This window comes from Triplophysa rosa, linkage group LG7 (assembly GCF_024868665.1).
Source record: "Triplophysa rosa linkage group LG7, Trosa_1v2, whole genome shotgun sequence".
Lineage (NCBI taxonomy): Eukaryota > Metazoa > Chordata > Actinopteri > Cypriniformes > Nemacheilidae > Triplophysa > Triplophysa rosa.
In genome coordinates, this window is record NC_079896.1 from 3754424 (window position 1) to 3768602 (window position 14179).

Genomic DNA, 14179 nt, shown 5'->3' on the forward strand with positions numbered 1-14179 from the left:
CAAGATCACCCAAGCGCACAGATGTTCTTGATAAAGTAGTTGCCCATAGACTACCAACATCAAGCAGTGTTAGATGGAACTTCCACAGCCGTGCCATCAATACAGTGTTTGAGCACAGAGAGGGCCTCATTCGCTGTTTTGAAACTATTCGAGACTCAGGTGACTTTGACCCTGTTACCACCAGAGAGGCAGGAGGCTTTGCCATGCTGCTGGAGGATCAGGATTTTAATTTTTTTCTGCAACTTTTCCACAACATCATGCCACACGTGGACATCCTCTATGCCAAACTCCAGAAGAAGGACATAGATTCAGTCCACATTAAGGGGAGCATCCAGCAGTTCCAGCAGGACATACAGAAGATCAGGTAGCAGCTGTATTCCTTCTTTTGAATTTGTTATCATTATTATTGTTATTAGTCATACATTTTCTTAATCCTTTGCAGAAATTCTCTCCATTCTCTGGTTAACCAAAGCAGTGAAGGAGCTTCTCAACCAAAGAGGCGGCGGTTGCTTAGTCCAGACGTCCATGAACGGATTGCAACAGAGGTAAGTTTATTGTAGTCCTTGTTACTCTGCAGTTTTTCATAGAAAAGCTATCAAAGGAAGCTATCAAAAAGAAAGTAAATATTAACAACAAGTTAAACGGCATGGTTTCATTTACCCTCTTTGGGTACTAAATGTGTTCTCATGTCTTTGAGTTTATAATTTTTTTGCTTAAATATTGTAGCAAAGAGTAGATCCTTTGATATTGGGCTTTATTAAACTTTATGAAACTATACTACATTTATTTGCAATGCATATTTTACTACAAGTCAATCTATTTAACCATTTTCATAGTCTTTAAATAGTGATCTAAATAGATTTGTTATTCTTAGGTTTCCTCTAGTGGTGTGCCCTTTTTATCTGATTGATATGAAAATGGCTGATAATAAAAAAATGCTATTAGCGCCCTAAGCATCAGAAGTTCATGAAACTTGGCATGTTTGTCTAGTCCATATGTATGAAGTTTGGATAAATCAGGGATTCAAACACTGAAACTGGTCTCCGTCTCTCTATGACTTACAACTGATCATGTTGCAGTTGAAATTGACATTTTGTCATCACTACATCATTTTTGTTTTTGTCCTTCACTCTGTAGGTCTGTGACACCATACTCCAACACACCATGGAACGGTTCTGCTTCACAAGCCACCTCGTTAGTGCCACCCTGCTGCAAGCAGACAGGTTTGAACAGTACACAGTGGCGTTTCCTGAAGATGCACTGAGTAGGACTTTGAAGGCCTATCCAGTGCTCAATGGGAGTAAGCTAAAGACAGAGCTTAGTCTCATCTACTGCAAGGAAGAGTTCAGAACCTGTTGTGGTGCTGTGGACCTACTGCAGCTGTTTAAGGAGAACAATCTTGAAGAAGTCTTTTCAGAGACTGTCACTCTCCTAAAGATCCTCATCACCACACCCATGACCACAGCAGAGGCTGAGAGGTGTTTCTCAACTTTGAAAAGAGTTAAGACTTTTCTGAGAAATAGCATGACCCAGGAGAGACTAAATGCATTGGCCATGCTGTCAATGGAGAAGAGAATGGTGACTGAGATCATTGACTTTAACCAGAAGGTCATTGAGAAATTTGCAAGTCAGAAAGAAAGGAGAGCAAAATTTATTTTCAAATAGTGTTAATGGCCAATGATTAGGTAACTATAGTGTGTTTTTTTTTTTGAATGATTACCTTGATTACTTCATCACTGATAATAAACCCACATTCAATTCAAATTCACTGATTCATAGTACATTTATTTGCATGTATTAACATTGACTGTAATAATGATACATCACCTGATTAATGGCTATTTATAGTCCTGCATTACTGACAGTTGTTGTTTGCGCCCCCCCAAATATTTTTAGCACCAGCCTCCACTGCATATGGAGATGAAAAATGAGCATGTTTTCTTCGCTGACTGACCTCAAGAGTGTTACACAGCAATTCTCCATGGGAGAAAATGTACTTGTTTAATAAAAAAACAGTGTTATTCAATGCACTGAAATCTTTTTGCTGATGTCAAAATGTATGGCTATGTATAAACTTGACTGTTGCAAACATTTTGAGACACATTGGGACAAATTTAGCACCTTTGTGGCAACACCTTGTTAATTTTATGTGACTGTAAATCGCAGAGACCCAAAGTAGTGCTAAATATGTCTTCGCGGGTAACTCCAGAACCAGAATGAAACCAAACCTCTTGTGCTTTGTGAAATGGTTTTACATGAATCTATAGCTTTCATATGCTTTGCCTTCTAAAATGTTCTTACAATAAATAGACAAATTTGCCATCATATCGGAACATAGACATGTCTACAGTTTGGCCGAATAACCCAGTACATTTTTAACAGTGTCCCGTAGTGTCAAATTCAACTGTTTATTGTGAACTTGAATGTTAACTAAAAATGCAGTATACTTGTTGAACACTAGGAAGATTTGAGGTCACATGCCAAATGTAATCAATTTACTTTGAGTGCGTTATATACTGAAATCCTCAACATCTGGCAACTTAAAGGAATGGGTTACCCTAAACTGAAAATTCTGTCCTTATTTTCTCACCCTCAAGTTGTTCCAAATCTGTATAAATTTCTTTGTTCTGGTGAACACAGAGAAAGATATTTGGAAGAATGCTTGTAACCAAACACATTGGCCACCATTGACTACCATAATAGGAAAAATTGGTTTATTAAATTTCTTTGTTCTGATGAACATAAAAAAGATATTTTGAAGAAAGTAGGAAATATTACAACGGTAGTCAAAAATGCCCCAAAGCTCTTTGCTTTCCTACAATGAAAGTCAATGGTGGCCAAGAACTGTTTGGTTATAAGCATTCTTCCAAATATGTGACTGTGTTCATCAGAACAACAAAGTTAATACAAAATTCAAACAAATAGAACACACAGGTGTGTAAATGATGACAGATTTTTTATTTTTGGGTGAACTGTCTCTTTAATGCTGTAATATGTAACTTTGCCTCTCTATCGCCATCTCTGTTTGAAACCTAAAATTTCAGGATACTTTACTTTTTCTTGTGGGTTTAAGTCAAACTTGCATTTCCCACAAATTCGGAACAGACAGCCAGACTTAAAAGAATCAGTGTTCAAAACTGTCTCCTTACAACAATTCACAATAGTACCTTATTTTACAGCACTTGCCCAATAACCTATTTTGTTTAAGTTACTAAACTTTTTAAGGAAGTTGAAATTGCGGACAATGTATTAACATGTCAACGACATCCAGCGCTGAACACTGATCACTCTGCAACACTGTGTTTCACAAGTCATCAGTTTATTTACATCTGTTACTATCTCTTGCAGTCTCGAAAGTGCAAGTAGAAGAATTATGCACACGTAATTAAAAATAGCCAACCGTTCTGATTCCAATTGGCATATAAATAAAATGAAAAACATTTAGGAAAAGCACAAACATACAGGAGGGGACAAGATGGGCGTATTTACATATGCAAAAAAATGCAAAAACAAATGTTTTTTTGGGAGAGTGAATGCAGAATGTCTGGGAAATTGATCCTCCTTTTACAGGATGTGTGATGTGGCGTTCCGGTAAGGAACTGTGGCCTTTTTGAAATGGATTCCTGGTTTAGGGGACGACGCCCCCCCCCACCTCTCTACCACTGAACAGCTAGTTTAGCTGTCTGTCTCACTGACAGTCGATGCTGGAGTTTTGACGGCGCCTGTTGTTTTCAGTGTCTTCCTGCTGAGTCCATGGTAAAAAAGTTTCCAGTTGACAGTGTTTTCCAACTCCCAGCTGTAATAAATATAAGAAAAGGAAGCCATACATTAAGATGTGTTGGTGCAGAAAACAGCTACGACTGAAGTTGCTGGGGTGAAACGAAGCTTGCTGGATCTTTCTCAGTATTCACATGTGGTTTTAGTCTTTCTCAATTGCCTTTACAGCTAAAAAGCCAGGATAAAATATTTTCTAATGCAACTCGATGACGAAAAAGCCAAGAACATCAAAACATATAATTATTTTTAAATGTACATTTTTTTTCTGGGATAAAATGAATGCATGATTTTTATCCTTTTGTTTTTGCATCATTTATCAATAATAATTTTACGTGTCAAGTCCACACATGGATTTTCCTTTTTGACAAAATTATGGTATGCAACACAATCTAATGGCACAAGGTGGCTAATGTGTACAAGTGTATCAATTCTCATACATTTGTACATTCGTACTTGCAATCTAAATGTATTTTTATGCAAAATCAAATACACCTTCTGATATCGGGGTGGAATGGCATTTTAATTTCATGAAATTCATGAGGCGGTCAGTACAATAACAGCACGTAATGTAGCCAAACCTCAACTGAAGAGGGTTCAAAACTCAGGTCAACGGTCTTAAATAATTCTTAAGGAAAGAGAGAAGTGTGACCAATTGCTAATTTGTGCCCAGTGTGATGTTAATTTTGCTTGAGCCCTCTGTGGTCGACCTGTACGTGTTACCAAAAGCGAAGGGCGGAAGCTATGTTATCAGTGGCAATAAGAGCGCGGTCCCGCCGATTATCCAAACAATCAGAGAGGTGCTCCACAAACATCACAGACGGATCAGGTAGAATCCACCATTGTCCTGTGTGTTTGTGAAGTTAAACATATGGCAATGTTTATGTTGGAGCGGCAGAATTGGGAGTCGTTACACCTTGAGCCCAGATGAGTAAGAAAAACCACAGTGATTTCCTTTCATTTTGATAAACTTAATGTTCATAGGTCACAGATGGTGATATCCTACATTCAAGCGAGCATGTGGAACTTGTTCCAGACCACCAAAGATGGATCTGATGGAAGTGCAGGGTGAGAAGAGACAGGGGCAATTGTAACACAAGTACGAACGTAATGAAAATGTTATGACACTTACTTGGAAAACACTTAAACTGTCTGAAGTTTTGTGGGCCGCGATTTAAAAGATATCATTTTTTATCATTTGCTTGTGGTTGTGTTATACAAGTAGAGCTTAAAATGCACATTTTGAGATGATCTAAAATCTTAAATATTAATTAAGCATAATTGGTCACATTTAAACTGTTACTGCAATACTGTAAAAATATAAAATTGTTATGGCTTATTAAAGATGAAACGAAAATTTTGTCATCATTTACTCGCCCGCTAGTTGTTCCAAACCTGTATCAATTTCTTTGTTCTGTTGAACACAACGAGAGATATTTGGAAGAATGTTAGCAACTTACAATTCTGGGGCATCATTGACTGACATTGTTGAAAAAATGATTGTATATTTTTTTAGTTCTATTGAATACACAAAAACATATTTTGAGAAATTTTGGAAAGCAAACTGTTCTGAGGCACCTTTGACTACCATTTTTTCTACTATGTTAGTCAATGATGCCCCAAAATTGTCAGTTGCTAACATTCTTCCAAATATCTTTCTTTGTGCTCTACCGAAGAAATGTACACAGGTTTGGAACAACTTGAGGGCGAGTAAATGATGACAGAATTTTTAATTTTGGGTGAACTATCCCTTTAATGTAAAGCTGCATGTGTAACCTGGGGGTAACAGATGCACCTGGCACACATTTTATGAAATCGGCCTGATTGCAAAACATGGAAAACAATAAAAAATGCTAATACTCGCCACAGTTGTCATCCCGAATAGTTGTTTAAATAGACTAAACTGAACTCAATGACACCAGATTTAGTGGTTTGAACTCTCTAACCTCGTTTTTACAACCTGCCTTCTACACGAAGAACATCTTTATTCATCTTGGATGAAATCCTGCCGTACAAGTAAACATCTCATGGTTTGAATTATCACTGTCATCCATTGTGCTAGTTTTCAGTTCTTGCCTTTTATTGAAGAAGGGAGTCCATTTCAGATATGTGATTGTTTTCCTAAAGAGAAAAGAGATGAGAAATCAGTTTTAGGAGCACATTTTAGGAGATCATTTGTTAGTTTTAACATACCATTGTTTGGTATGACGTGTGACAGGTAATGATTTGTCTCAATATTTACAGCTGCTGTTTTCGGAAGACCACATTCTTCCCTCCTTGTTTCTAGCTTCTTTTACTTCAAATACTACTTTAATTTCCAACAAGGTCAATGACATGAACTAGAATGTCCCAGTTTCTTAAAAGTGTGATCTTTGTATTAATTAACAAAAATATACTTTTCTCTAAAATCTTTCCATAATTCTCACCATGTCGTCTTCGTCGTCCTCGAGTGTGTGGTCCTCGACTTCTTCACCATCACTGTGTTGAAGCTCCTCTGATTCTGAGCCCGACTCGTCCTGAGACATTTCGCTCTTCATTTCATCTGTCTTCTGCAACTCTACACACACATCCATACATTTAAATACAACTTTCAATACATCTGATGTACAAATCTTAACTTATGAACGGCATCTAGCCGAGGTTGTGAATTGCAACCAACGGCACACTCTACCCTCTTGGCTCACGGCTCGCCCCTCCCTTTCGAAGCACTATGGTGGCTGACACAGGACGTAAGTGTTGTCATGTTTTCACTTCTTTGCAGAATTAGTTAACGTATTTACACTCTGTAGAGCAGTTTGTCCATTTAGGGCTACTGTAGAAACAACATGACGAATTCCATATAAGGGGACCCGTGGTGTATGTAGATAGAAATAACTCCTTCTAAGGTCATAAAAACATAACGCTTCGTTATGTAAGGTCTTCATATACACCTCTGAACACATACTTATGTATATTATATTGCAGTTCTGTCAATAGATCCTCCACAAAATTACACACAGGACCTTTAAGCGTAATTTATGGTTGTGCGTAGGACCTACGCCGTAGGCAACGCATCGCGTCGTTGTCCACTTCGATAGGCAATGACCACTAGGCGTCAGTGTCCAAGCGCGTGTTGCTTGTGTAACCAAGACAAGAGCCTAAGAAGCAGCAGCTCATTTGAGAATCATTAAGGAGCAGGTATGGTCCGTCCGTCCGCGCGCCGCCCGCAGGACGTAATTTTCGTCACCAGGAGGGTCCGCGGTCGTCCGCACACCCCGTCTGCATGCAGCCCATTTTTTGAGACCGCGTGGACGAGTGACGATATGCTGTGACGAGTACAACAGCATATGCGCGAGAAAAATGCACTAGTCCACTAGGGGTCAATACACAGACAGAAAGTGTGCAGTGTGCCGTTTTCGAAGAAGAACGATACAAAACCAACCCGCCAAACCAAGAACAGTAAGCTAAGAAGCATATCCTTCTCAATACGGTTTGGCTGTTGTTCTTATTGTAATGCTATTTGCTCGGATTGTTTGCAATTGCAAATGACTTCCTCTATCATTAATTTGCAGTGGGTCTGTGAATGACGCGACTCAGCGCTGCCCTCTGATGGTCTGTTAGAGCATAAATTCTTAAACGCGCTTAATCCGTGATGAGTATGCTCAAGAACTGCGCGGACGCGTTTAAGCGCGAGACGGACACGGGAAGTCAAGTATACCTGGTGCTTCAGCAGTAATAGCGGCAAGTAAACAGTCACTTTTGTTGCAGCTTGAGATGTTAAATACAGAAGAACAAATAATTTACTTAGATAATTCCTTCGAAAATGCGTTTGAGTTTTTTGACCTGAGGGAGGGGTCAGCGTTGAGTTGACGCATTGTTACATTTTTGGAGAGGTGCACGTCTGGTTATGCACGGGCTACGGCTACGACCATAACTTGAGCTTTAATGCTTAAAGTTTAAATCTCACACCATGTTTGTTTTTTGGCACTTTGTGAATCGGTGGCTTGGCTTCGTCATTCACAACAGATGGAAAACACCATTCCGTTTAGTTCGTTTGGCATTCGCTGATGAAACCACATCATTGGATTCCAGCTCATGAATGTTCGGATCAGTCTTGCAAAATAAAAAACGGCACGAAACAAAAGGATCAATGCTACTGCATTGCATGCGACAGGAGTTCTGAATGTTCTGAACAGAATGATTTATTTACTGAGATTTATATATAAGTAGTTCTGGGATAAAAAAAGAACGGGCAGAATGTTTTTTTATTTGCAATTCTCAATAATGTATCTTCAATACTCTAGAAGTGTCACATTAGTTTTTTTTTAAAGTATACTGTATGTATTCACATGTACATGTACATGCAGTTCCACATATTTAGAGGTCAAAAAATTGGATGCATAATTGTTTTTGCATTTAAAACCTAATGCTAGTACTTTAAGCATTATACTTTAGCATGAGATTTGTTTACTTTTTATGGTATGAATGATACTTCAAATCATGTTGAGGCTTGTTGAGGAACGGTGGGCTACTTCTTCCTCCACAAACAAAAACGTGCTCCGCTGTGCGCAGTGAAACATCATCATCGATTAGCCACAAACCATTAGCCACATCATAACAATTCACAGACAGAAGATGAAGGAAAATAAGGCTTCTTCCCTGTGCAAATAAACACGGGAGGCATGGTAATGCTTGTCAAATTGACTGCTGATGCGAATTAGAGGGAAAATCTGGATGGGCCGGCGAGCCGTGGACGTGTCGAGCCGTGAATGGTTTGAATGACGACAACAGCGGTGTGTCAGTGGTTTCTGCCTGGTCACCGCTGTGATCAAACTGCAGGTCGGGCCTTGCATATGATTACAGAAGCTCTTTAAAAGCTTTTCTCAGGCAGGGAAATAACAGTTCTCCAGAGGAGGGTTATGGATACGGTACATAAAAAGGCTGGTGCTCCATGTTTTGATGAACTTGTTTAGAATGTGTACCATCGACCAGAGGTCCACAACAAGACACAAGATTTGAGGCAATGTTTATGGTAAAGAACGATATTGAAATCCTCTGAGATTCCCCAAGCGTGTGTATGTGTATGTTTGTGCATGACATCACACCTGTGGCACAATATTTGTCCTCTGTGATCTGGTTGAGACGCCCCAGCAGTGCATCAATGTTGGATTTGATCTGAGTCAGTTCTGATTTGATGGCTTGCAGCTCTGTAGACTTCACTGCTTCCACAAGGTCAACAGAAGAACACAAAGCTTTAGTTCAATAAATCAACAGTTTTATGTTGTCATAAAACTAAGAGCACAAATGAAAGTAATGCAGTGGTTTTCGGTAATGGCGCTGTGATGGAAGGCTGGTCAACTTCTGCTATATCACGAATGTTGTAAATCCTAAAGATGGCACGTTAATCTGTGAAATGGACCAAATGCCCGTTCAAGAGTTCAACAAGTCGATAAATCGTACTGACTCTGATGGAGTACATCTTCTTGCTAAGGAATTATAATATTTTTTTGCAATTCTGAACGAAAGAACCCACCCACGTCATCATCTTAGAAATAAAAAAAGAAATCAGAATGAGCAAAACATCATTATACATTTTAATTAAACACCCTGTTTCACTCATTCATATCACATTATAATTCCTTTGACTTAAATTATTTGGCATTTCGCCATTTGGTTCTAATAAAGGGTGTAGGTTTAGCAATCCTAAAACATCAGACATAATAAATGCACATCAAGAAAACCAAAGATGAGCTTACATTTGTTTTTGACGGAGCTGTTGGGAAGGATGGCTGATCTGGTCAGGAGTTTGACAGGTAATGATTTCACTCTGCGTACAACTGGCACCGCCACACGGGGGCGCTTCACTGGAACAACCCTGGGCACTGGTGATACTCTTCCTCGGTACTCAAACAGTCTGTTTGTCAACGATAAAGAAATCTTCAATGAGTGAATATACAAAATTAGCCTTAAAAATATGCAATCAAACAGTGAAACATATGCATGACAACAACAGATTTTTGGCCGCTCTGATGCAGTTTTACACTTTAAAGGTCCAATGTGTGATATTTAGGAGGATCTATTGACAGAAATGCAATGTAATACACTGTACATAACTGTCTTCAAAGACCTTCATAATGAAGCGTTATGTTTTTACAACCTTAGAATGAGTTATTTCCATCTACATACACCTCGGGTCCTCTTACATGGAATTGGCCATGTTGTTTCTACAGTAGCCCTAAACGGACAAACTGCTCGCTACGCGTTTCGTAAATACGTTATCTCCTTTGGCAAAGAAGAGTAAACGTGACGACATCTTAGTTCTGTGCAGGACTGGACTGGGACATTTAATTGGAACTGGCATTTTTGACCAGCTTCGGCCCTCCACCATTTTTGGGGGTTTGGTGGTTGTGCGAGTGGTAGGTTGTGCTGCTGTCATTGCCTTTCCTGCATACATGTCCGATTCGCAATTGCATTCGCGTTCCGTGCATACACGCCCAATTCACGCTTCTAATCCGTCCGTCTCTCTGGCCAATGTGTCCATTTCGGCCCAAAAAGTACATCGGCCCGCCGGGAAAATGCCCGGTATGCCCGATGGCCAATCCAGCTCTGGTTCTGTGTCAGCCACCGTAGTGCTTCAAAAGGGAGGGGTGGAGTGAGCCGTTGGTTGCAGTTCGCAACCTTACCACTAGATGCTGCAAAATTTCATACACTGGACCTTTAACAGAACTAATGCACTGGAAAACCGTCTGTAACTCAGACCAGCATCATATTAAATAACAGCTCTTTATTCACCCTCATGTCGTTCAAAACCTGTATATGACTCTTTTTTCTGTTCCGTTGTTTTGTGTCCATACAATGGAAGTCAAAGGGGGTCAAATAAAATAAATAAATAAATAAGTCATACAAGTTTGGAATGACATGAGGGTAAATGATGAAATAATATTTTTTGGGGGGTGAACTGTCCCTTTATTATAGCTTTTACCCTTGCTGTGGATCATTACACACAGTTTTGAGCACACACAGGACAGGGTTGTGTTCGACTAAAGCTAATTTGAAGACTTGTCTTTGCATCGTGTCCAAGTTTGCCAAAATGAGGCCAAAACCGAACATTTTTGGACCAGAGTAAATCCTCATGCTTTGCTCTCCCAGCATCTGCAGGGGATGAAGAGGCCGGTGTGCCCTGAATAAACCGAGAGAAGATACTTTTGTCTTCAAAGAGCGGCCGTCTGCTGCCCATACAGGAACCTTAAAACAGCCAGCTGGCTCCCGAGCTGCTCTCTACGCGGCTTTATTGACTGATCCCCAAACCTTAAGATCACTTGGAAACAGGTGTTGCTGAAGTTATTGGATCTCTTCGCTGTAAAATACCGAGCGGAGTCAACGGCACCCTGAGATGGCCGTAAGTCAGGGAGGAAAGATCACAAGAGAGATATCAATAAACGTGTCAGCTCATCACATGGATGAAATATCCTTTACATCTGCGAACAAGCGCTTCCAACCGAGTCTCGCAGCAGGGTTTCCATAGTCACCGTTAGAGCTCGCCCAGCCAAAGTTAGCTTAACAGATCGTGGAGGGAGTTCTTGTGAAACACGCATATATTTTTCTCCTTTCTTTCAGCGGCTCGCAGCTGTGAGCGAGCGTTTTTTTTACGAGCACTCCTTAAAAATCTGCCAAGTTGTGAGAAAATGTATTATGACAGGGAAAGCTGCGCTGTAGAAATAAGACTGTGGCTGACTTCATTATCAGACACCGCTGGGTTACCTTACTAAAAACCGCGTTCCACAGACCCTGACTGTTGAATTATGAGTTCAGGTGAGTGTACAGCGGATATATTTCCGCTAGCTGTGGGTTCTCGCGCTCCAGCTGTGATTTTTATATTTGTACGTCTGGTCGCGTTCGCTGGAGGTCACCTACATTTCATGAGTGACATTTTAAGGGGGCGTATTTGAATTTGTGCAAGATGAGGCGCTCACCTGTCGTAGAATTCTTCTCGGTAGTAATCATAGTCGAAATCGTAACCGCTGAGGGGGACAGATACAAAAAATATCATTTCGAACAGGATTCACAAGTCACGGAAACTACATTTTCAACATAAAGAGGAGATGGGGGCTAGTTGTCACTCTTTTCTACCCTATTGAATTTTTGTAGAGAAAAATTCTTAAGTCAGTAAGTCACGTTGTATTATATATACAGTATATATATATTATAAAAAACATTATATGAGCGTGTGTGTAGAAGTATTGTGTATGTATTAGTTTGTTGTTTAAAAACTTAATATGAACGTCTTTTCTTTGCAGGATTTAAAATAATATAAATAAGATAAATCATTTGTTATTTTGACCAGTTTGTGCCGTTTCAATTTTCTGTAAATAAATGCAAATAAAATACACTACATTCATTTGAAACTTGGGAGGAATGTTGTCAGTAGTGAAAATGATCATTTTACTTAAAACTGTACCTATAAATAATAAATTCAGATAAACTGCAAATCATTTTTGTGTGGTCTTTTTAATACATCATATATCATTATACATACATCTCTCTCTCTCTCTCTCTCTCTCTCTCTCTCTCTCTCAATCTAACTATCTATATACATCCGCGGAAAAATTAAGAGACCAAAAGCATTTCTGAATGTACTTTTAACTACTAACTACTAACAATATTCCTCCCAAATTTCAAATAAAAATATTGTTTCTATTTACATTTATTTGCAGAAAATAACAGAAAAGATGCTCTGTATTTTTTTATTTGTATTTAGGAAAAACTCTAAACATTTTTTTTATGTGATATGATTTTTATCACAGTTTTCGTGTTCAAATTGACTGCTATATTCCAATACACTGTATACAAATTACATAATTATTTATTGTCTGACCTATAAGTACATATACAGTGTGTTTTTGCAGGTAAAAGATCTCCATCGACTTTGTTAACAACGAACAAAATGTGAACAACCTAAAGTGACTTCATTATATATAGTACAAGTATAATCGAGTTTGTGATAATCTAGATATTTCTGCAATCACCTGTATAATGTTGCTGCGGTTCTCTTCAGTCCCTTCGGCCTGTTGGGTTTGGGTTCACCTGCCATGTTAATATCTGTGAATGTAATTGAAAAACATGCATTACATCTCATTCCATCTTACTTACAGTCTTTATGAAACCTTGATTATGAAAGTGCACTGAGTAACTAGCAGAGTAGTAATATTAAATCAGCCGCTATTAAATAATGACAGATGGCCATGACTTCTCAACCTGACATCTGCTGCTATACAATAATTATAAACTATTGGTGCACTTAAGGCCGTTCTGTATATGTAATTATCACAGTACAGCCACCAGAGGGCACTCGACCCCCACTCAACCACACACTCTTGCCCGGAATAATCTACACACATCAGCCTCCAGAGCCCCTCTAGCATCCAGGTTATAACAGCAATGACAGGAGGAGAAGCAGAAAGAGAATAACAGACAGCTGTGAAGCCAGGCCAGACATGGCACTGTCACCAAATCTCATATTTCGTACACTCAAGCGAGGTGAGGTGACGGGCTGAACTTTGAGAGAGGGTGGACAGCGCCAGGGTTTGAGGGAGATCTGTCACAGCTGCGATGATTTCCCTGAGTTACAGCACTGATTGGGCAGTAGGGAACGAATGGTGTTGCGAGACTGACAGGTCTCTGGGGCTGTCAAGTGGGAGCGGCTAATCTGACCGCCGAGAAATTTTTTTTTGTCATCAAGCAGCCTGAGAAGGCTGGAGGGCAAAAGGGAGAAGACAAGACAAGACATAAAACAAAGACTGAAAAAGAGACGCAGATTGCGATACAGTATTGCGTAGGGACACTATGTGTACTTTGCTTCATTGTAAATAATTTTAAACCAAATATATAACCGAATGTAATATAATAACGTAAACATAAAAATTCTGTCATCATTTATTCACCTTCACCAGTCTTCCTTCTGCTAAACACAAAAGAAGATATTTTGAGAAATGTCTCGGTGGTTTTGTGCTCAAGCAATGTAAGTAAATGTGGACAAAGTTGTTTGGTTACCAACGTTCTTCAAAATATCTTCTTTTGTGTTCCGCAGAAGAAAGTCATACAGGTTTGGATTGACAAGAAGACGAGTAAATAAAAAAGGTCATAATCGAAAAAAGTGCACATAAATGGCGGAGAACTGCGAGACAGCTGTCTTAAAGCCACCGGGAAAGTTTCATGGGTAAATTGTTCACCTCAATAACTTTTGCGGTTCTTGTCCGAACACGAAGGGTCAAAGGTCAAGGCCAACATATCAGTGTGATTTGGACGCAGCTACATAAAAGGTGGAAAAGTGGAAACAAACAACTGTGCGATCACCTCAGCAAGACAAGAACACCTGCTGCGGACGCACCTGTCCTTTTCATCACTTATCTGAGGGGGGCGGAGCATA

General features: G+C 39.4%; 2 protein-coding genes across 3 annotated transcripts in view; one reads left to right on the forward strand and one right to left on the reverse strand.

Annotated features, from left to right (window-relative positions):
* Positions 1 to 203: 203 nt before the first annotated feature.
* Positions 204 to 2642, forward strand: LOC130556774 (uncharacterized). The gene is made up of 3 exons (XM_057338059.1): positions 204 to 364; positions 443 to 545; positions 1138 to 2642. The coding sequence occupies exons 1-3, from the start codon at positions 204 to 206 to the stop codon at positions 1663 to 1665; spliced, it is 792 nt and encodes a 263-aa protein (XP_057194042.1). The 3' UTR covers positions 1666 to 2642.
* A 289-nt stretch (positions 2643 to 2931) lies between these two features.
* raly (RALY heterogeneous nuclear ribonucleoprotein) overlaps positions 2932 to 14179 on the reverse strand; it is a 61351-nt gene continuing 50103 nt past the window's right edge. For both annotated transcript variants that reach the window (XM_057339079.1, XM_057339080.1), the window contains 7 exons: positions 12780 to 12852; positions 11727 to 11774; positions 9510 to 9667; positions 8859 to 8972; positions 6201 to 6331; positions 5851 to 5895; positions 2932 to 3796 (listed from right to left, as the gene is read on the reverse strand). In XM_057339079.1, coding sequence (XP_057195062.1) covers positions 5854 to 5895; positions 6201 to 6331; positions 8859 to 8972; positions 9510 to 9667; positions 11727 to 11774; positions 12780 to 12852 — 566 coding nt within the window. In that variant the 3' untranslated portion in view covers positions 2932 to 3796; positions 5851 to 5853. The remainder of the gene's footprint in view (positions 3797 to 5850; positions 5896 to 6200; positions 6332 to 8858; positions 8973 to 9509; positions 9668 to 11726; positions 11775 to 12779; positions 12853 to 14179) is intronic.